At 42.4% G+C, this 21,790-nt stretch overlaps 2 protein-coding genes and 1 long non-coding RNA gene across 3 annotated transcripts; 1 reads left to right on the forward strand and 2 right to left on the reverse strand.

The window, feature by feature from the left end:
* Window positions 1-339: 339 nt before the first annotated feature.
* Window positions 340-5,320, reverse strand: COPS9 (COP9 signalosome subunit 9). Its single transcript, XM_038416567.2, has 3 exons — window positions 4,917-5,320; window positions 2,202-2,274; window positions 340-626 (listed from the first exon to the last, which is right to left on the reverse strand). The coding sequence occupies exons 1-3, from the start codon at window positions 4,977-4,979 to the stop codon at window positions 589-591; spliced, it is 174 nt and encodes a 57-aa protein (XP_038272495.1). The 5' UTR covers window positions 4,980-5,320; the 3' UTR covers window positions 340-588.
* Window positions 5,201-11,796, forward strand: LOC119861440. The gene is made up of 4 exons (XR_005294884.2): window positions 5,201-5,343; window positions 5,465-5,628; window positions 8,483-8,582; window positions 9,605-11,796. It is a non-coding gene; the product is annotated as an uncharacterized LOC119861440 (long non-coding RNA).
* Window positions 7,103-11,453, reverse strand: OTOS (otospiralin). Its single transcript, XM_038416568.2, has 4 exons — window positions 11,385-11,453; window positions 10,883-10,979; window positions 10,528-10,554; window positions 7,103-7,520 (listed from the first exon to the last, which is right to left on the reverse strand). The coding sequence occupies exons 2-4, from the start codon at window positions 10,938-10,940 to the stop codon at window positions 7,336-7,338; spliced, it is 270 nt and encodes an 89-aa protein (XP_038272496.1). The 5' UTR covers window positions 10,941-10,979; window positions 11,385-11,453; the 3' UTR covers window positions 7,103-7,335.
* Window positions 11,797-21,790: the final 9,994 nt, after the last annotated feature.

The raw sequence follows: 21,790 nt of genomic DNA on the forward strand, positions 1-21,790 counted from the left end.
AGATTACATTATTGCTGTATTTATTGTTCTTGAAAAAAAATTTCTTGGATGGAAGCTAAAATAGCTATAGAAATTGGATATTAAAACCTGAAATTGTAGAAAGCACATTTCCTTCATAGTGCTTTGTGTAAATACATTCAATGTTTTACTCAGAGAAAGACTGGATAGTTTAATCCCACACAATGAGAAACAAAATTCATCTAGCAGATGGTAAAGCCTGCAATTTGTCTTTGCCTAATAAATAAAAGTAATGGTGAATGATTTTACAAAATTATGGCTCATCAGGGAATTTCAGTGCGTGACAACAACATCTATTAAATTGAAAGTACATCCCAGGGAGAGATTTTGTTCATATTTATTCAAGAAGCACATCAGCAAATAAAATTGAAGAAAATCTACATGTAACCTTCTCGTGATAAGAGTTCGCAACTCCTTTCTTCTGTCATCTTTACCGATCTTCTAGTTTCCAGTGGCTCTTCAGAGATAACACACAGATTCTCTCTGGGTTTTTTTTTTTTTAAACAAACAAAAGAGACAATCCTACAGGAGGATTCCACACCTTAGCATTGCATAGTTAGAAGAATAATTTCACTGGATGTCATCATCATCAAAAAGATCTTCAAAATCTGTTCCAAAAACAACAAAAGAAAATTAATATAGTGCCTATGCACATGCTATTAGCACTCTGCTCCTATTCAGCAAAACAATTAAGTATTTAATTTTAAGCATGTAACTGGTCTCATGTTTATACACTGTTGCAAGATTGGAGCGTTAGTTGATAACGTATCACTCATTCAAGCTGAATTTGACACACATGCTTAAGAGTTTTGTAGATTCAGGACCCTGCGTTTCAGATCATAGCTATGTCTGTTACTCCCATGTTTCTTTTTCTAAGAATACACTGTAATCTCACCACAATATGCTTATGATGAAGCCCAGCACCCTTTATTCTATTAAGTAACTTTGGGGGTTTTTTGTGATGTGTATTGAAATCTGGGGTTTGTAACTTGTCACGGTTTCATGTGCAGATGAGTCTTGTCATTGAAACCTAGTCCTTGTTGGACATTTGCTTATTGAGAACATCACCATACAATTTGCTATTATTCACAGTTCCGGTTTAGGAGAGGTCCAAGGTTAGATCCCCTTGCTATTCCAATGTCTTGACTTAAATGCACTGATGGAACTTTATGGAGATGCTTCCATGGCACTTGTGCCTGGCTCTACTCTATACAGTCACTCTTTCAGTTGTAAGACTCATGCACTAAAAAAACTTGGGTCATTCCAAATAAAACCACTTTAATTTATGGGTTTACTAACCAGATGTAAAAACTTAAAAAAAAACAACACCACTTTGAACATAGACAGAACCCCTAAGCAATCTCAAGACATTTTTGAGATTAATCATTCTCCATAGTTTGTGACAATGATGCCTCAACCACAGTACATTTTAGTAATACCATGGGTTTGTCAGTTCTTTGCTCTATAGCTGTCAAAGCTGTATTATTTACCAAACATGGAAAATGTGTATTGCCCAGGCATATGTGGTATTTCCAATCCAAAACTGGCCAGATATGAAATTATCTTATTCCTCAATTATGCAACTGGCTATTCTTGAAAATAGTAACATCCAACCATTTTACCACGTTTTGGATTTGAAGTACTGATATATGAGGCAATCTCTTGTAAACAATAACTTGGTTCACAATTTCTATATACTACTCGTCAAAGTTTACTAACACAGAGTCAGTCCTGCAACTATGACTGGGCAATTTCATTTGGAATGACCAAATCCGAGAAATAAATTCATTTTGAGATGGTGGAAGCGGGCAAGCAAGTTTTATACATTGCCCAGTTTTATATTTCATGTGATTTAATTATTACAAATGTGACAAAGTAAAAACTGAAATATCACAAAATGTAATTTTTCCATTCAAAAATTGAAGTTCAAGACATGTAAAGAACAAAATAACCCAAAAGCAGGTTTATCTCAAATACAGCAGCAGCTCTCATGCTACATTACTGAAGATAAAATCTAAGGTAGGCTGGTCTTGGCTATTCTTGCTTCCTAAACTAATGATTCTGGCTGTTAATTTCTAGCACCAAATACTGTAAACCTACTAAACTATTAATAACTAACTATAAAATAACTAAAATATAAAAATAAAGTAGCACGGTAACTGAAACGTGTTGAATTGCCTTACCATTAAAGAAATCTGCATGAACTGCCTTTTCGTTAGCTGCTAAGTCCATCAATAAACCTGTACTTCCTCCTGCCTAAGAAAGAACAGTGTTTTGTCATCTAGTTTAGTGGCAAATCATAATATTCACTATTTAAAGCTTTGTACACATTTAATTATCTTGATCATTCATACAAACATTTACATACCTAGCAAAATAACATGCGAGATATATAGTACATTGCCCCATCTTCTTCCCGCTTCTGTTGCCCTCTGTACAACTCATTTGAGTTGCGTGACATGATTGTCTCTCCTGCTTCTGGAGAGCTTGGACTTAGCTTGTTTTATCGGCAATAACCTTCATTTTATCCCAGCCTGTCATTTGCTAAATTTCGTAGTGAAACTGTGACAGAAATAACCAAGATCCCAATCCTGCAGTAAATTCTAAGCAAACAGATTGTGATAGGACACCACAGTAATGTACTGTTGCGGGGAGGGGGGAGTGAAGAGAAAGGGCAAATAGCTTTCTGGGATGTATTAGCAGGAGTGTTGTAAGCAAGACTCAAGAAGTAATTCTTCCACTCTACTCAGCACTTTACATAAAAACAATTATGTAAAAGGTTGTTATAGAGAGGAAGGTGATACATTTTTCTCCTTAACCACTGGAACACAGAAATGAAGGAATGGTCTTAAATTGCAGCAAATGAGATTTAGGTTAGACATCAGGAAAAATTTACTAACTATAAAGGTAGTTAAGCACTAGAACAAAGTGCTGTCTAATGACAAAATAAATATACTGAAAATAGATGGAGAAATGTTTTCTCTCCCAGTTGCAGGGATCTCTGAGGATCACTTAACACTATAGATGTAACACTTCCCATTACAGATGTGTGGTTTCAGTTGAGTGTCCAGCCTTAGGCCAGCTGACAGTGGCTGGGGCCAGATGCTTCAGAAGGAATGAACAGAACAGGGAAATTTTTCAGTTAACCATTCCCTGTTGTTCAGTCCCAGCTTCTGGCAGTCAAGAGGCTTAGGGATACAAAGAGCATGGGATTGCATCCCTGACCATCTTGGCTAATAGCTATTAATCAACCTATTCTTTTTTTAACCGATTTATAATTTGGCCTTCACAACATCTCCAGGCAAGGAGTTCTACAGGTTGACTGTGAATTGTGTGAAAACGTACTTCTTTAATTTCATCGTGTGACTCCAGGTTTGTATGTTTTGTGGAGGTATAAACAACACTTCCTTATTCACTTTCTCCACACTATTTATGATTTTATAGACCTCTATCATATTCTCCCCCCGTTGTCTTTTTTCTAAACTGAACAGTCCCAGTCTTTTTAATCTCTCCTCATAAAAACTATTCCATACTCCTAATCATTTTTGTGCCCTTCTCTCTACTTTTCAAATGCTAACATATCTTTTTTGAGATAAGGAGACCACAACCGCCCAGTATTCAAGGTGTGGGCATACCATGGATTTATCTAGTAGCATTACATTTTCTCAAAAAGAAAAGGAGTACTTGTGGCACCTTAGAGACTAACAAATTTATCTGAGCATAAGCTTTCGTGAGCTACAGCTGACTTCATCGGATGCAGAATCCACTGAATTCATCCGATGAAGTGAGCTGTCGCTCACGAAAGCTTATGCTCAAATAAATTTGTTAGTCTCTAAGGTGCCACAAGTACTCCTTTTCTTTTTGCGAATACAGACTAACACGGCTGCTACTCTGAAACATTACATTTTCTGTTTTCTTCTCTATCCCTTTTCCAATGGTTCCTAACATTAGCAGCTTTTTTGACTACCACTTAACACTGAGCAGATGTTTTCAGAAAACAACTCCAAGATCTCTTTGAGTGATGACAGCTAATTCAGACCCCATTATATTGCACCTATAACTCTTTTCCACTGGGCATTACTTTGCACTTATCAACACTGAATTTCATCCATCATTTTGTTGCCCAGTCACCCAGTTTTCTGAGATCCCTTTGTAACTCTTCAGTCAGCTTTAGACTTAACTAGCTTGAGGAATTTAGTATCATCTGCAAACGTTTCCGATCTGTTTATCCGTTTTCTGATGACCTGTGAATACGTTGACCTGTACGGACCAGTACAGACTCTTGGGGGACCCTGCAATTCACCCTTCTCCATTTCAGCGTTAGGCCAGGGACTGCGGGGCTCTTAGGAGCAGGGTCCCTTTATTGAACATTTAACCCGCAGGTGGACAGGGCTGTCACTGGGCATCGCTTAACACTAGGGACATAAGGTTTCCCGCCAAAGACACGTGGTGTCAGCGGAGGGCTCGGCCTTAGGCCAGGGAATAGGTGGGTCCTAGGAGCAGGGCCCTGTATTTAGCTGTCGTTGGCTGGGGAGCCCGCACACTACACCCCAGCGGGGCCGGACCTGGCCCCCCAGCAGCCCAGAGAGACGCACGGGTCGCGCGCAGCTGGACGGGCCGCACCATACACCAGGCCAGCACAGCCGCTAGACCCCGAGGGAGGGAAACGCGGGGGGGGGGGGGGATGAATGCCCCCCCCGGCTGCCCCGCCCTGTAGAAATCGCCAGGAACCAGCCAATCAGACCGCTGCCCAAACTCGCATCCTGTCAACACGTGACGCAACACGAGCTCCTCCTCCGCCCGCTCCCCCAAGCGCGAGCCCGCAACCGCCAGCTCAGCCCGCGGCCTCCCTAACAGCGGGGGGCTGCGCGCGCCGCCTCCCCCGCTAGCATCGTCACCTCGTCCAGGTCCACGTAAGGCCCTGCGCCCTCAGGGAACATCTCGTCCACTGCGGGCTTCATCGCCTCCTTAGGTCCCCGGCTCGCGAGTGGCCCCGCTCGGCACCGCCTTCCCTCTGGTAACCACTTCCGGTCTGAGCTCAAGCCGCCAGCTTCCGGTGCCAGGAGAGTCTGCACAGCTCCACTCACATGGCCCTTCTGGACGCCAGGAGGACCGATCGCTCTATGATGCCGGGGAGACCTGAGGCGCCGCCCTGGTTGCTGCTGTAGCTCTCCCCGCCCCCTAGGACTACCTGGCTCTCCTGGGGAGAGCGGAGGGCTCCTACCCTCTGAGGGGAAGCACAGCTCCGGGCTCCTGTTGGCCCGACTTGGGGCAGAGTCACCCTGCTCCCTGCAAGGCACAAGCCATGATCAGTCCCGGCGCTTGGTGAGTGCTTATGCTACACAGAATTTGCATCCGATGAAGTGAGCTGTAGCTCACGAAAGCTTATGCTCAAATAAATTTGTTAGTCTCTAAGGTGCCACAAGTCCTCCTTTTCTTTTTACAGAATTTCCCATGACCCTTTGCAGCGGGGCTAGGGCTCCCCATGCGCATCACGTGGCCTGGGAGAGTTGCTGGCAAGGGCGGCCCTGGTCAGATCCACACTTCCCTCCTGGGTCATCAGGCCAGAACCAGAGCCTAATTCCTGCCACTTCTTAGTTTTGTGATAAGGTATACGACTGGAATAAGATTGTATAAATTTGGAAGACGTGTTGTGATCGGCTCAGTCTCAACTGATGAAGGAATGACAGTCTACGCAGTCTTAGTTAATCCTCTGCCCACCAGCATCAGGGTTAGAAAAAATCCTCCCTTCACGTTCAGCAGAAGAGCAACGGGAACACTTTCAAAAGCACCAAAGTGATTTAGGCCTTCTTGGCACCCCAAAGCTGTACCACTTTAACTGCCCTGGCAGAATTAACACAGTACAATCTCTTGGTGTGGCTGCCATTAGACAAGAGCGCTATGTTGAAACCAGTATAACTGTTCCCATACAGGAACAGGTATAAACTATGCTGGTAGCTTGCACCCTCCTTAGGGGCTGTGCTGATATACCTATGCAGGGGAAAAGATCACATCCCTAACTGACATAGTTGTATGGGTACAAAATCTGCGTATAGACCAGACTTGAGGAGCTGGAGTCCCATTTTCAAAAGTTATTGCTATTCCTTAGAAAGTGGCCTTGACTTGGCTTGAGATTCCTAGCAGAGCATTTCCCCTGTGTAGGGGGGCTCTCTGCTTATGTACAACAAGTGAAGGAAGTGTATCTGTGTGATAAAGTGGGAATAGCCTTGGGCTAGCTCCCACTCTGCACACTTTATAAGCGCTCTTGCAAGGGCCAAATGGGGAGATAATTTATTAGGCCTGGGTGATTAACCAGTTAACAGCAATCAACTCATCAGCTGGGGACTGTTAAATAGGAGACAGGAAGGGTGAGGGTAGGGCTGAAACTGGATGGAAGATAAAGAAGTCCAGAGAAATGAGATCTCTAGCCCCACCCTCTCATGCTGTGCCTAGAGAATATACTGACTTGAGAAAAGCCTTATGGTGATGGGACATGAAGCTGCCTAAAATGTTGCCAAAAGCGTATACTGTGAATTTATGTAAGACTATGTGCCAACTGCTTGCAAAGAGATATCTAGGGTGAGGAAACACAGCCTGTGATAATCTCTCCCACATGTGCCAAGTGTTCCCTGCCCAACATTTGGTCCTCTGTTGGTGTAAAGGACTTTATGCCATCAGTAGGAACAGCATAAATTAGAGTGGGATCTCTTTTGCACTAACTTGCATTGAATGAGGGAGCCAAAATCAACTCTGCACTGTTGCACTCAGACATAGTGAAGAATTGGAACCACAGATTCTCAATTTAAAAGTGAGGGAGCAGGTGGCAAAACATTGTCAGTGGAGGGCCCTTAGTGTGGAATTCTGTGTCCAAACTGGGTTATCAGAACCCAAATCTACTGGTCAACAATACTAAGGCTAATCTCTTCTTTTGGCTTTTGCAGAAAGTGAGTGATTATGGGGTTGGAGGATTCTTACGGCGATTTGGGTCAACAAGTTTTTGATATATTTTGGTCAAAGTCCAGAGACTACCCAATGGGCACTTTTATACGTTTTAAAATACAAACAGCCAAAACCAGGATTGAAATCAATGAATTATTTATTTTTGCACAAAAGAATACACTGGATTGAAAGGAAAAGCCGGACTAATTGTCTGCCATTTTACAAACATGGAAATGCTATACAATATAAGGGTGCTTGAACGTTTAAAAACATTGAAACAACATAACAGACTGAATGGGCAATTCTGGCAAGTTTACTGGCAGCAGTAAATTTATTTAAAAGGTCTCAGCACTAGCTTTAGCAAAATGAGCAAAATCATTAATGCTCGTGATAGGGAACATCATAACCAAGGTTATTTCCAAAAGGGTATTGAGCAAACAGGGTTCTGGCCATTTCGTTGATTCTGTTGTATGCTCCCAGGGTCCGGAAATACTCCACATACGACCAAAAATCACTGGACCAGAAAGGCCAGTATGGCAGGGCTGCAGGTTCCTGATACGGGTCTACAATAAAAATTGCAGAATTAGATTAACATAACATGAAATGTGTTGGTTAGAACATGACTGGGAGCCTAGACTCCTGGGTTCTAGTGCTAGGCCTCACTATGGAGCAGGTCACTCACCCTCACTCAGGCCCTGATTCTCTCTAGGGTTATGGCCCTTTATGCCCCCAAATGGTTCTCTGCCTGGCAGACAGCCAACTACACTACCAACTCCTTTGCCCCTGGTGCAGGGGGGATGATAGGCAGAGCAGGGAGGGGGCAAAAGAAGGCATGGTCACAGTACACTATGGTCTAGTATAATGGCCCACAGAGGGCTGTTAGAAGCTGGCACAACTTAGAACTGGGGCTGTTCTACTTTGTGCTGTGGGCTGTTGGGGACTAGGCCTAGTCCAAAATTAGGTCAGCCAAAGGTGGCTTTAAGTCACCTTTGCCATCGCCCGCCACCACTTTTCATCTGCCTGGGACAGGAAAGGAATACCATCATTAAGGTATAATCCCTGTGAACTGTTTTACAGGGGTGTTGAGGTGCTTACCCACTTCGTGATTGTAAAGTAAAGTACAGCTATTATTAAGCTAGCTAGAAGTACTCCAAATTAAGTAGGGTAACTGAAAATGCTGTGCTCAATATTAGGACATTTCATAGAGAAATGAAATCAATGGGAGCTTTGCATGAAAATTGATGGCATGGTATGACTTTATACAGCAAGACCTTTCAAGACCCTCCCACCTTGAATAATTATTCTGCAAATAAATACGGCTTCTCCTATACACACTGCAAACGATTTCAGTGGAATATTTTTCAGGAGTGCCCTGTCCTTCCTGCTTGGATGCCAGCCAAGTTTGATTCTTGCTGTCAGCTAAGAGGATCCCAAACTGGAACCCTTTCCCCCTAAATAATGTGAATAGCAGATAACTCTTCTATACTTTTCCATGATAACATTATTAACATTTATTTGGCTGCAGCTTCCTACATGGTACAGGCCACCTCCTGAGACTTCTCAGACACAGAGGGAGTAGCAGCAGACCCACTCTGAGAGCTGATCGTGCAAGTGGATCCATGCAGGTTGACTCTTGCATCAATAGGGCTCTGCTGGAGAGGCGGGGGGAAGGCTTCAAATATCAGGATTGGGGTCTAAGGTGCCTTGTGGAGGTCTGAAGCCTCAGAATTATGTCTCTTCTATGTAGATAGCAGAAACCAAAGGCTATAGAGATGGAAAAAGAGATCCAAGTAGAAAATGTCCAACAGTCGCAGACATTCCCCACTTGGCAGACAGCCAGGTTTTGGCTTCGTTTTTAAACAGGATGTAAAAAATAATCTGGATTTGAGTTGCCAATTCAATGAGCTCAGGGCCTGATGCTGCCATGTTCTGAGCACCCTTGGGGCTTGATCCAACAGATCACTTCAGCATATGTGGAACTTAGCTGAAGAAGTACTTACAAACGTAAAGTCACATGTGTGCTTCAGTGCTTTGCTGGATGAAGACCTCTGCTCCCCTAGTGTTTAGGTTACGTCCAAACCCCACTGAAGTCAGTGGTGAGTGTTTCTATTGACTTTGATGAGCTTCAGATCAGACCCTTTAGTGGGAACTAGCGGTCCTCTGCAGTCTGGGATCAGGCCCTAATTTCATAAGATAGAATTTGCCGTGCATAGTCACAGATGGTAACAAAACAAAATCAAATGAATTAGCCACAGTTGTCTGTGGAATAGAGTTCACTGCTTGTATTAGCTGATCTCCAGGTTCATGCTACAGTCTGCTCCTTGGCACAATGTTAAACAAAAACACATTTGCTGATGAGAGCTGTAAAATATTACCCCAACTAGGTTTTTATATTGTAAAATACACACCAAGAAGAGATGTGGTTATTTTATTGGGATGTTGCATCAAAAATTATTTCCTGTGTTCAAATAAAATATTGCACACACCTTAAATTTGTTAAAGCACAGAAAAAATTATCAAAAAAATTGAGTTGTGAGGTATGATTAAAGCAAGCCAATGAGGTTTGTTGCATGGAGTTAAAAAAATGTTTGTTTTCAATTAACATACAGTCAAATTCTTTCCATGTCACCCCCCATTGTCTGCCTAGGTTCATGTTTTGATGGGCACTGCTGTTTCCAGTGGAATGTTACGTTACTGGATATCCGCAGATCCAAGACAGTCTTCACTCTCATGCCAACACACATCTCAATGAACGTGGTATAGTGTTTGCGTCCATCACTTTTCTAGCAGTGCTTGAAAAATTGTCTAGCATTGCTGCTCTTTACTCTCAATAAGAATTTAAGCAAATATATGGTCAACACAATTTCCTCGTGCTGTTTTCAGAAGTACTAGCTAACATCCAAAGCACCAAAACCTATCAATAAGGCAATTGAAATGTTGTTAGGATGACTTTTTTAAAGCAAAGGCAAACGTTGCATACTATGGGCCAGATCCTCAGCTGACATAAATCGGCATAGCTCCATAGACTATACTGATATTTTCTAGCTGCGGATGCGTTCCTATTTTTTTTTATTGGCTTTCTGGTCGTTTGTAGATTGAAAGCTTTTTGTCCTGGAAATTGGGATTTTTTGCCAATAAGTATACATGCATCCTGAGGTTCCTGCAAGTCCAATATATTTAAAAGTCTGGTATTTCTTAACTTACGATAGCACCGTAAAACACACAGTTTGGTGATCATCTAAGGAAATGCCTTAGCTATCAGTTTTACTGTTTTTTATTTTAACTTTGCTAACACATCCTCTCTCTTTGTAATATGCAAAAAAAAGTTTGTATTTTTAATCTATTGCCTAGCAGCACTCCATGTATTTATTTATTTACTTCTTATTTCATACTTTATCAGCAGCAGATGAAAACATTTATATCAAGGCCTGATCCAAAGCCCATTGAGTCAATGGGAGTCTCCCCACTGACTATAATGCATTTTGGATTGGGCCCGCCAGTTACAACTGGCTCTTCCAATTTTTAGGAATGTAGGGGGCGGAGAGGGAGAAAAAGTCTGAAAAGTATTACCGTCTTCATCCTGTACTGGCCGGGCATCTGTAAATAAATAAGAAATAATCAGTAGCAGGTCTCAGAAGGGTTTGCAGTATACAAAGAGGTGCTGTGTAGCCCAAAAGCTGACCAGCTCTGGAATGCATTGATAGGAGCCTACTGACAGCTAAACTTCTGTGTTTGAAATAGCTGAATAAAGAATTCCCTGTTTCCAGTCACTCCGTGGTACAATTTGAATACTGTTTGCCAATAATGAAGGCAATTGTGACTGGTGTATGAATAACATTTGATATCAAATGCATGTCAACAGATCTAGATTAAAATATTTAAGGCAGATGGAAAAAATAAAGGATAAATATAAAAGTTAACTTACCTGTTAATGCATTCATCAGCATGCAGAGGGAAATTAAGCCAATAAAGATAAACCTCATGGTCTCTGCAAATTATTATTCCTGTTTCTGAAATATAATCTATAAAATGAAATAGAGCAGAATATATCAAAATCCATTTTTTCTTCTATACAAAAAAGGTTGAAATCATCTATTTTTCACTAAAGTAACAATAAGATTTTTTATAACATTTCCAGGTGTCTCTAATCCTCCAACTGCTAGAAGCACCTGGCACTGCCAATGCCAGAGACAGGATATTGGGTCTGAGGGACCACTGTTTTAACCAAGCATGGATGTTCTTATAAAAATTGTTAATTGCAAAAAACTTTCAGTATATTAAAAGAACTGAAGTACTAAGGTTTGATGTTCTTCTGGATTAAAAAAATTAATAAAAGTTCACCTGCATTGACGTGAAATTAAATATCTTGGAAATATTTTGTTTTGTAGCTACTTTAGTTTCACTTTAGAAATTACCCTTTTCCCCACCTTTCTCTTAAATGAGTAGAGGTGTGCAGCTCTGAGTCAGCTGCAAACATCTGAATTGGCTTCTATTGCTGTAAAATAAGCAACCGTTTAGAGAAGGGTGGGGAATAAGGAAAGGAACGTCACTTACTTAATACACCAATCTGATTTTTTCAGCCTAATCTAAAGGTGTGTAGCTGCACACATCTCTAATATATTGCAGCGCCATCCATGGTCAGAAATGTCTAGATAAACTGGGAATAAAATTCCTATACTATAAAACTAGAGAAAAAAAATCCAGCAGCTAATTCAATAATTGCTGCTTACAATATCTCACTAATTTTTCTCTATGGGAAAATGTCTTCTCCAAAATAGGTTATTTTGGTTGGCATTTGTTGTAAATTTTGAGGTAATAGTGTGTGTGTGGGGGGAATCTGCTTACAATTATTCAATAGTGCAAGCAAATAAAATCTGTAGTAGTGATTTAAAAATAAATGTAACACTATGGAAATTGTCTGTCACTTTCACAAGAGTAGGTTACTTGCTTAGCTCATGTTATCACTTAAAGAGGCAGGTTGACCTCAGTCTTCTGAGTGAGACCCAAGGAAAACCAGGTGTCCAACAATTTGGATGTTGAATTGTTGGTTGTGGTCCCCAGGTAACTGTCCTAAGTGACTGCATATTATGATCTTTAGACAAGGCTCAGTGGAACCCATTAAAGTGCATTCAGCTATTTACATTTATTTCCCAAAGGAGAGGGGCTGGTTTCCATGGGCAAACGGGTACTGTGAATTCACTTCTATGCAGGCTGCTGAGCAATATGCCCAGGACTTTAAAATCCCTAGGAGGAGGAGACAGGTCATTAGCATTGGTCATTTGATTTGTACGTCACTTTCCCTTTTTTGTATATATAAAACTCATGCTGACAACAGGTGCCTCTGTGGGATGAACGCTAGCAAAAGGAGGGTGGGGAAGGCTCCACACTTGATCTTGGGCCTAGTGTGTGTGGGCACAATCAAATGGCTTTGCAGGGGGCCCCCCGCTGTGCTCAGATGGATCTTGCTACTGGAACTCATCCCCGTCTATGCATACCATTAAGTTATTCCTGCCGGGAATGATTCTGTGGTCTTTGCAACAGGGTGGCTTGCCCTATAAATAAGGGCTGGAGGGCCTGGGCCTAGCCAACATGGATTACTGAAAGAGGCGCACCTGAGAGGATCAGGCAATTTCCCTTCTAAAGGGCAGCTGGAAGCAGCATTGAGGGGGAGTTTTCTTTGCAACATCTATCAAGAACCCAAGGAAAAGGTGCAAGATTCTAAGTCATGACCAAGACACAAAGCACAGTGCATGGCGGTCATAGACTGTATCTAGAAGTGAGTCTGCTATGCCACAAAGCCCAAGAAGAAGAAGAAGGGGGATGCTCAGGAATCAGAGACTGATAGGAGTGAATAGGCTATAGCAGAGAGTCATGACTGAGACTCCCGTCATGTAGGGCCTCAGAGTGGCCTGCCAAAGCAGGAAAGGCCCAAGTCAGGGAGGCTTAGAAGGAGGAAGAGAAATGTTGTTAATTGGGCTTTAATTTGGGACTGTGTTGTATTTTGAGTTTATCTTCTATGAATAAACCCAAGCCCTAAGGAGATACCTCTTCTGACCACTGAACAAGTGTTTGGAGTCTGTGAAAGGGGCTTTGAACAGGGAGGAAACAGGCAGGGTGCTCCAGAATGACCTCTAGCCATGAGAATGCGCATGGGTGATAGCTGACCCTGTTACAGCCTTGACTCACAAAGGCACCTCTGAAAGGAAAAGTCTCTGTGGCTTTAGAATACACCAAGCAGTTCCAAATATCGTGGATCTTGAAAAACAATCCTGAGGTAGCAGACCCCCAATACATCCTATAAAGACATTCATCCTCTTTTTTAGTGGCCCTAAATCCAACAGATCCAGCCCTCAGGTGATCTCTCCTACATAGCAGCATCCTCAGGTAGCTGGGAGCTGCTGGAGTGGTTCCTATGTCACTCGCTTTCTCCCTGTGGCCAGCATAGAGGATATGACTAAAAAGGGAGTATGGCCAGAGCATTGTGGTTCTTTGTGATCCCTGATTCCCACAATGGCACCTTCAGTGCAACAGTGCCCTTTCTCCCTTGATCAGCTCTGCAGATGTGGGTCCATAAATTCAACACATTCGGTAAACCCACAGATGATAATGCTTTTCCTTTAGCCACCTAGTCAGTGTATTGCACTAGCAGAAGCCACTAGTAGCACTGACATATACTAGTGCATCCTTGGACTCAGTAAGATTTGAAATATTGTAGTTCTAATTAAATAAATAGCATATTACTGCTTCTGCATATAGCCCTGTGATGGGGTATGTACCCCCACACCAGCATGGAAGAAGTTAAACCCAGGAGGGAGCAGTGGAGCTGAGTCCTCTGAGCAGCCTAGAGTGGCTGCATGGTCTGCAACCTATCAGAGAGGGGTTGCAGGGACCAACAATTTTGGGCTCAGCAGGGCTCATGTGAAAAAAAGGAACTGCGAGGGCAGAGCCAGGCAGTTGTGGCCTGGGGCTCCAAGGGTAAGGACTGGCTTCCTAGCTGGTAAAAGAGATGATAGCACCATGGACAGAGCAGTTGCTGGCAGGGATTAAGGGAGCAGAGGCTTTGAAGTAAGGGTGAAGTAGGTGCCGGGCTTGTTGGGAAGTGGCCCAGGGAAATGTGCTGAACAGTTAGAAGTGATGGCGCATGAGGCTGCCCCTAGAAGGTGCCTGGGTTGGGACCTGGAGCAATGTACAGGCTCAGGTCCTCCCCCCTTAGCCACTGAGGGAAGTGACTGGGCAAATGGACTGCAGTGTACTGACCCCCAGAAGTGGGAGAAACAGACAGAGACATGGCTAAAGGACTGACTCATGAAGAGTGTGCCGCAGTTCCTGGAGAGACTACCAGTGGAGACAGAGCGATGGGATGCAAACTATGGATGTGGGGCATTGTCCTTGAGCTAATACCCACAGCAACCAGGAGGAGGAGCCAGTCCAGCGGTGAGTGTTGTGCCTTGCGACAAGCACAAAATATATCTTTTTATTCCAGAACACAATAAAAGAGTTTAGGTGAGGTGAGGAGATATAATTTGTATGGGATGATGAGAAGGCAGCATAAAGGCATAGCTGAAGTAGCCATATACCTTACCTGTTCTTTTCCAGATTCTCACTTTTGAGTTCTTTTTATTTTTGAGATAGAACAATGATTATATGAAAATGGTAATACATTGTCTGGGTTGTAGGTAGACACCACAGTTACTGTGGAACTCATTGCTGCAGGATGTGGTTTGGGTTAAGATATTGGTAAGGTTCAAAGAGGGATTGGGCACTTATATGGGTAACAAGAATATCCAGAGTTAAAAGAGTTAATGCTAACAAGAATAAGATTGGAAGAGTGACAAAAACACATTTCAGGTTTTAAACTAATCCCTAACTATTAGGGATTAGGATGAGACCTTCATTGGGGGCAGACAATCCCACATCTGCCTACTGTGGGGTTTCTTGTATCTTCCTCTGAAGCATCTTGTGCCCACCAATGTTGGAGACAGGATAGTGAACTAGATAGACCTGATAACTGTGTTCTAGTTGATACATGCTTTCAATCTTAACTATCTTATAGAGCTTTTCTCTTTACTAACAACAAATTGAAAATGCCAATAAATGTTAAGGATTTCCATTCTGTAACACTAAATGGAACCTGGGCAATTATAAACAGATAACTAAAAGGAAATTTAAAATAACTGTATCTGCTGTAGATCAAACTGAACAAGTGCTCTGACTTGCTATAATTACTGCTTCCCCATTGTGTCTGTCTCAGACTAAAAATTACATCGGAATACAGAAATATTGCGGAGTTTGATCTGACTTTTTAATTTAGAAGCTTTGGATGGGAGAGGTTGCTTACTTGCTGGGGTAGAATAAATTGCTTTCTTAGCATTGCTTGCCAAATCAAATTCCACATTTTCTGGAATCTGCCCAACACATACACTGTGGACTATCTTGCAGCATTTTTAATATGCTGCATGCATTCTCATTTAGTTGTCCTCCCTTTGTCAGAGTTCATTCATGACAATACTGCGGAAGCAATGATGCACTGTGCTCAATACAAATGCTTGTACAGAATCAGATCAATTAGCAGAACTTTTTATTAATGGTCACTGACTTGCATTTTCTCACACTACTGAGCAGTATTTGAAAATTCCATGTTGCCCACAAATGCAAATTTGTTATAGCAGTGACTACCCTTTCCTGCAGATACCATAGCATTTAACAGCACAGCATCTGCTGAAAGAGCCCAGTATTTTTTCTTCTGCTACTTTGGAATAAATACGTCTTTTATTTTTAAGTTACTTGCAAATATTTGTGCTCCTTTGTCAGGGAAGGTCATTAATTCAAAGGGCTTGTATGGTGCAAAGAGCAAGGCTCAGTTCTTCAAAGTCTACATTCCAAAGTTTGCTAAAGCATTTTTGCAGTAACAAAGCTTCTGTGAATTAATGGCCTTTTTATTGCATTATGGAAGGGGCATGTGCTAAAGAGTATATTCCACTAACCTCTCCTAAGAAGGTTGAATCAATAAGTATTTTTTGTAAATATCTCTCTGGGAAGCAAAAGCAGACATATCAGCCATCTCTGTCAGAGGCCAGAATCAAAGATAGCATTCACAAGCTCCCCTTGGGAATAAGGGAAATACAGTTTGGACTGCCTACTTGTTTGTGTAACTTGCTCCCTGATGGGGAATAGTTCTGGAACTGGCAGCACCTGGTGCCTATCTCAAGGTGGTCCCATTTTTAATGGCCAAGCAATCAATTTTGCACAGACCTAAGCACTGTGTGATGTTCTTTGGAGCAAACCAGGTCTCTTTCTATTACTGACTAGAAATAAAGGTACATGAATAAAAATGAAAATGTGGATGCTTTTGCTTTAACAATAGCACCGTTTGAATGGAATTAGAATCCAAAACACACACAAAAATGGGATGATCCCCTAGGGCAATGCAATAACCTGGGCAGTCTGTTTCTGAGAGAGAGAATGCTTCTCATTTAATCAATAGAGAAACATTCCCCCACATAGTCATGTAATATTTGTTTATTGAAAAATAAATTGCATTTGTACTTTTATCATCACATCTAATTTAAAGTTTCTTGTCCTTTTTGACAATCTGGGGAAACTGCTTATTTACAGCTTATGAATTCCACTTTGATTTTATGAACTGTCTGCATCTTTATATCTTGTGGCTGTCTTCTACTGTGTTCTTACCTCTACTGTCTTCTTACTGTGCTAAGGGACTGGGGAATGGCACCTAAATGTCTGTCTATGAATAGGTTGGTTGTAAAAGAATATTAGCACCTGAACAGATCTTGATATGACAGAACAGAGGGATGACTGCATCCTAGATAAACCCAGTTTTCTTCAGCCTGCACTGGGCTCAAACTCAGTAAAAGCACACTGGCCCAGTGCTGGAATCTGGACACAGCAGCCTGGTGAGCATCCAACAAGGGAAGCCTGACTAGGACTGTGACACCCTGGGCTTAAATAGCCAAATCATTCTCCATGGGGTTTTTTGCACAGTAAAAACACATAATAAAGCTGATATATACAGAACCATCACAGAAAGCATGAATATAGAATATCAGGGTTGGAAGGGACCTCAGGAGGTCATCTAGTCCAACCTCCTGCTCAAAGCAGGACCAATCCCCAATTTTTGCCCCAGATCCCTAAATGGCCCCCTCAAGGATTGAACTCACAACCCTGGGTTTAGCAGGCCAATGCTCAAACCACTGAGCTATTCCCCCTCCCCCCGCCACCAAAAACACAAGTCTCACCGAGAAGGGCCCTTTTAAGGATTGAACTTAAAACCCTGGGTTTAGCAGGCCAATACTTAACCCACTGAGCTATCCCTCCCCCCACCAGGAATACAGCCCAAATGCTACAGATGTAAAGGATACACAGGTGAATAGAGTTATACCTACACTTACAAGATCCGAATTTGGCCACAAGAAATTACATATACACTTTTTAAAAAATAGCTATTTCCTTTTCAGTAGTTGCACAGCTACATTTTCTTTGCTTTGGGGCTTTTCTTCCCTTTTGTGAAAATGTTGTACCTTTCCAGCTCATTTGAAATTGAGGTGACCTCTTTGTTGCTGGCAAATTGGTTACTGTATTCAAAATTTTCAAGCAATCGGGGCAGAGGAATTTTTAGAGCCAGAGTGGATACATTTGCATACTTAGAGAAATAACTGCATAGCTATTAGAAATAACTGTATTGCAATTATTCAAATTCCTGTATGTTGATTGGCTAATAATGGTCAGGGTGACACCGTAATTTGAGACAACTGTGTAATGATCATGAGTAGGACTCAATCAAAGGGCAGGGAAAGATAGAACTGTGTGCTAGTAACTACGCAGTATCCCTGTGCCACTGTGGGGAGAAAAATAGAGGATCTGGTTCTACTTTTAATTACAATGGTTTTACACTACATTACATGGAATTCAGGGGAGTTACTTTTAAGTAATTAGAGTCTAGCCTGGAATCTCTAGAGTATTACTCTCAGGACAAAATTCATTCCAGTACAGAGGGCCCGCATAGGGCCTATGAATACGGCTGGTTGAAAAATTTTCTTTGAAGCTGTTTTTTGACAGAAAATTGGAATTTTGAGGTGCAAGTTTGTGGGGGTTGTTTTTTTTTTTGTTTTGTTTTTTTTAAGAAAAAATGCCTGATTTCTGTGGAAAATTTAGACTTTATATAAAAATTAATATCTCAAAACTGAAAACTTTCAACCAAAAAAATAAAAATTTTGATAGGTAAATGTCATTGTGGTGCCTTATGGGAGGTGTAGTTTGGGTACCCATGCCTTTATTCACCCTTTTTGGGCCAGGCTTCCCAGCTAAACTACATCTCCTATGAGCCCTCATACCAGATCAGTGGTAGATCATGGTGCATCATGGGAATGCATTCTGGTCAGAGAACCCAGCCCATAGAAGAGAATGAGGCACCTGAACTACAATACCCATGAAGCACCATGGTAACATTTACCAATTGAAAGATTTCAGTCAAAAATTTTTTGGCTTTAGCTGAAAGTTCTTGGTTTATTTATTTTTGGGGGGTCAGAAGTTGTAATTTTCTGCAGGAAAAAAGTTAGTTTTCTGACACTTTATCTATGTGTTGAACCAATCTAGAGGAATGCCCCACTAGCCGCATCTGTCATTGGGGGTTTGTTGTTAGCCCCTTAAAAAAAAAAAGGTAAACCAAGAAGGATGTGTGGGTATAAACAACCAAGGTATTTATTAAACCATCAACAGTTCTAAACAAGGTAAACCAGAGGTAAACCAAATGAATAGGAACACAGGTAAAGCAAGGACCCCCACAACAGGTGATATAAAGGTAAGTAAAGGTCCGATAGTATCATGACTGTGACTGAGGATAAGTTCCCTCCCTCCCCTAGGACAGGACCTAGGTAAGAGGATGGAGGATCAATGGACCACTACCATGTCTTGCAGCTCTGAGGACCCTTGCGACAACCGGACAGCTCTGGACTCCGTCCAGATAGGTGGAACCCACAGGTAAGGAGTGGACCTCAGGATCAGGCGATGACAGCTCTTCCCAGCGATGACTTGGCTTGAATTCCCTCCTGCAATGTCATGGGGTGTGTGTTTGTCCTCACTGAAAGAGAGGCAGCTGGTGACGCACTCTCTGTATGCAAGTGAGAACTACCCTCCCACAACCAGATGAATGAGCATGGTATTCAGCGTACTTCTGTGAGGCAATCTAGAGAGCTGAGGTGTCTGGTCTGCTTTCCAACAGTTGCATCAGCAGCACCTCCAGATTCTGCCACTCAGAAGGGCAGCCCCTTCCCTCTACTGTGCAGGCCCTTATAGGTCCTGCTGTTACTGGGCAGATCACAGGTCACATGATTTGCTTGGTTTCCCACCTTTTGGTAGAAAGGGCTGGAAACTACACCTGAGGAAGGGGAAGAAGGGCAGCCAAGATGGATTCCTAGTTGTTGTTTGGGCATTCCAAGATGGCGCACCTGTGATGTTAATCACCAACGTTTTTCCCCTACATATGAAGCATGTAAATCCTACTTAAATGTTTAAGGGTTTAAGCCACCTTTGGCCTCACCCTGATCCCAGGGTTATGCAGCACCAGTTTGGTCTCCAGGCTGAAGCTAGGGTAGCTTTGTGCTAGCAAGCAATGAAGCCTAAAAGGCCACCGAGGATTGTATGGCACAGATTTACTTGACCACACTACTTTTTCCCCAAGCACCGTGCGTCAGGAGGTGTTGAATTGGTGTTGGATAGCTGTCAGATTCTCATTGATCATATTTGGACATGACTTTGAAGCATCGTGTGTGGACAAATTGATCGATATTTACTAAACTCACATTAATACCTGGCAACAAATCATAGCTGAGCCTACCCCAGATGCAGTTAGCTGAGTAGTCGAAACAAGCCCCTTTCAATGACTAGTGGAAATGCTAGAGCGGCGCTATGCAACCCCAAGATCCTCTATGGGCTAGGTAAGCTGGTGTTAGGGAAGCTTTGCACCACAGATCAGTGCGAACTTTTCCTCATGTAATGCAGTCCAGGATCTGGCCCAGTAGCATCAACCCTTGATTTGCCCACATGGAACAGAAATGCCAAGGACAGTATTAACCCTGGCATCCAGCCTTCACAAAGTAATACCGCTTCCATTGTCCAAAGGGACTGCAGCTCCCACAGGAGAAGATAGTTTCTATAACATCACAGTAAGTTCCTTGCAGCAAAAGCCAAATGAAACCGTATTCATTTGATGTTCAGCCATTTAGTGTCAACCATACCTAGTCTTATAGCTCCATTCTGCCAGTGCAAAGAGTACAGCTGGGTCCAGACTTGTCTCCTCATGTCACAATTTGGGAGACCACATATTGGCACTCTGTCTTGAATGCCAATGGGCCATAAAGGTGGGAGATATCAATGGTTCTGTGCTCTGTGCAATCCCCTCTGGCAAAGCCTTTCTAAAGTCAGAGGACAAAGCAGAGTCATCTGCCATGCGGGTGGTCATTTTGGAAATACTCAGAATTGCCAGCATTGCACTTCCCATGTGCAGATTCTGGGACTGGCAGCCAGCCTCCCAGAAATAGACACAGGTGTCCAAAATCCAAACCTCACTTTTTGGATCTGACCTCTGTTTATCATGGGCCAAACCAAAACTCAAGATCTGAATATCCCATATTTTCAAGAGATTGAAATCCAGACAGTTTTGCGGTTCAGGTTCATCTCTATTTAGAATGCACCGTGCATCAGGAGGAGTTGAATTGGTGTTGGATAGCTGTCAGATTCTCATTGTTCATATTTGGACATGACTTTGAAGCATCGTGTGTGGACAGATTGATCAATATTTACTAAACTCACATTAATACCTGGCAACAAATCATAGTTGAGCCTAGCCCAGATGCAGTTAGCTGAGTAGTTGAGCCCTTATTGATCAGGGCTAAAGCATGGTTTTTAAATTGGATATAACATAGCCTATGTCTACACCAGCACTTTTGTTGGTAAAACTCTTGTTGATCAGGGGTGTAGAAAAAACACCCCCAACCAACAGAAATTTCACCGACAGAAGTGCCAGTGTGGATAGCACTATGTTGGCTGGAGACGCTCTCCTTCCAACATAGCTACCACCACTCGTTGTAGATGGGTTAATTATGCTAACGGGAGAGCTCTCTCCCATCAGCATAGAACGGCTACACAGGAGACCTTACAGTGGCACAGCAAGGTCTGTAATGTAGACATAGCCATAGTTTGCCCTTTCTATGTAGGCCAAATAACATCACAACCCCATTCAAAACTAGAAGACGTGGGCCAGATCCCAAGCTGTGCCAATGTACACCAGCATCATCTCTTCAGTTCTTGCTAATTTTGGTTGTTTTGGATGTGTAGACAGGCCACACATTGCTTAGATAGCTGTCATCACTGGTAGCATTTGCACACCTAAAGAATCTGCAGCAGATAAAACAAGAGGCAGTGGTATTTGGAATTCTGGTGGGAAAGCTCTCATGAGATGTTCCCTCCCTTCTGCATCTACATTAAAGCCTTAATCAAAGATTTTTTTAAGTTGGGCAATCCTGCACCTCATCCCTACTTAGTTATTCATCGCAGCAATGTCCCAAGGTGAACTAAATCGATAATCTGAAAAACTGGCCACACAGCACTTTCAGACCCTTTCGCGGGAAGATGTATTTCCATGTTCATATTACAGGTAAATGTTCCATAGCAATAATCTCCACTGCTTTGTAATATACTCCAATATGTTGTTTTTCAGATTGATTGAATGCCCCAGCTGCACTTTAGCTATTAAGCAATCAGCAGCTGCTCATTGTTTTCATGTCTCAAGACAATAGAGATCATCCTTTAAATATAA

The sequence above is a fragment of the Dermochelys coriacea genome, chromosome 9 (genome assembly GCF_009764565.3).
Source record: "Dermochelys coriacea isolate rDerCor1 chromosome 9, rDerCor1.pri.v4, whole genome shotgun sequence".
Lineage (NCBI taxonomy): Eukaryota > Metazoa > Chordata > Testudines > Dermochelyidae > Dermochelys > Dermochelys coriacea.

What these genes read in the sequence shown, in the direction of transcription:
- COPS9 (XM_038416567.2), bottom strand. Translation starts at nt 4,979, where the DNA reads ATGAAGCCCGCAGTGGACGAGATGTTCCCTGAGGGCGCAGGGCCTTAC. An exon ending in CTTACGTGGACCTGGACGAG is followed by an intron (nt 2,275 to 4,916) that starts GTGACGATGCTA and finishes GTTCTTTCTTAG; the next exon opens with GCAGGAGGAAGTACAGGTTT. An exon ending in TCATGCAGATTTCTTTAATG is followed by an intron (nt 627 to 2,201) that starts GTAAGGCAATTC and finishes TTTTTGGAACAG; the next exon opens with ATTTTGAAGATCTTTTTGAT.
- OTOS (XM_038416568.2), bottom strand. Translation starts at nt 10,940, where the DNA reads ATGAGGTTTATCTTTATTGGCTTAATTTCCCTCTGCATGCTGATGAAT. An exon ending in GCTGATGAATGCATTAACAG is followed by an intron (nt 10,555 to 10,882) that starts GTAAGTTAACTT and finishes ATTTATTTACAG; the next exon opens with ATGCCCGGCCAGTACAGGAT. An exon ending in GCCAGTACAGGATGAAGACG is followed by an intron (nt 7,521 to 10,527) that starts GTAATACTTTTC and finishes TTTTTATTGTAG; the next exon opens with ACCCGTATCAGGAACCTGCA.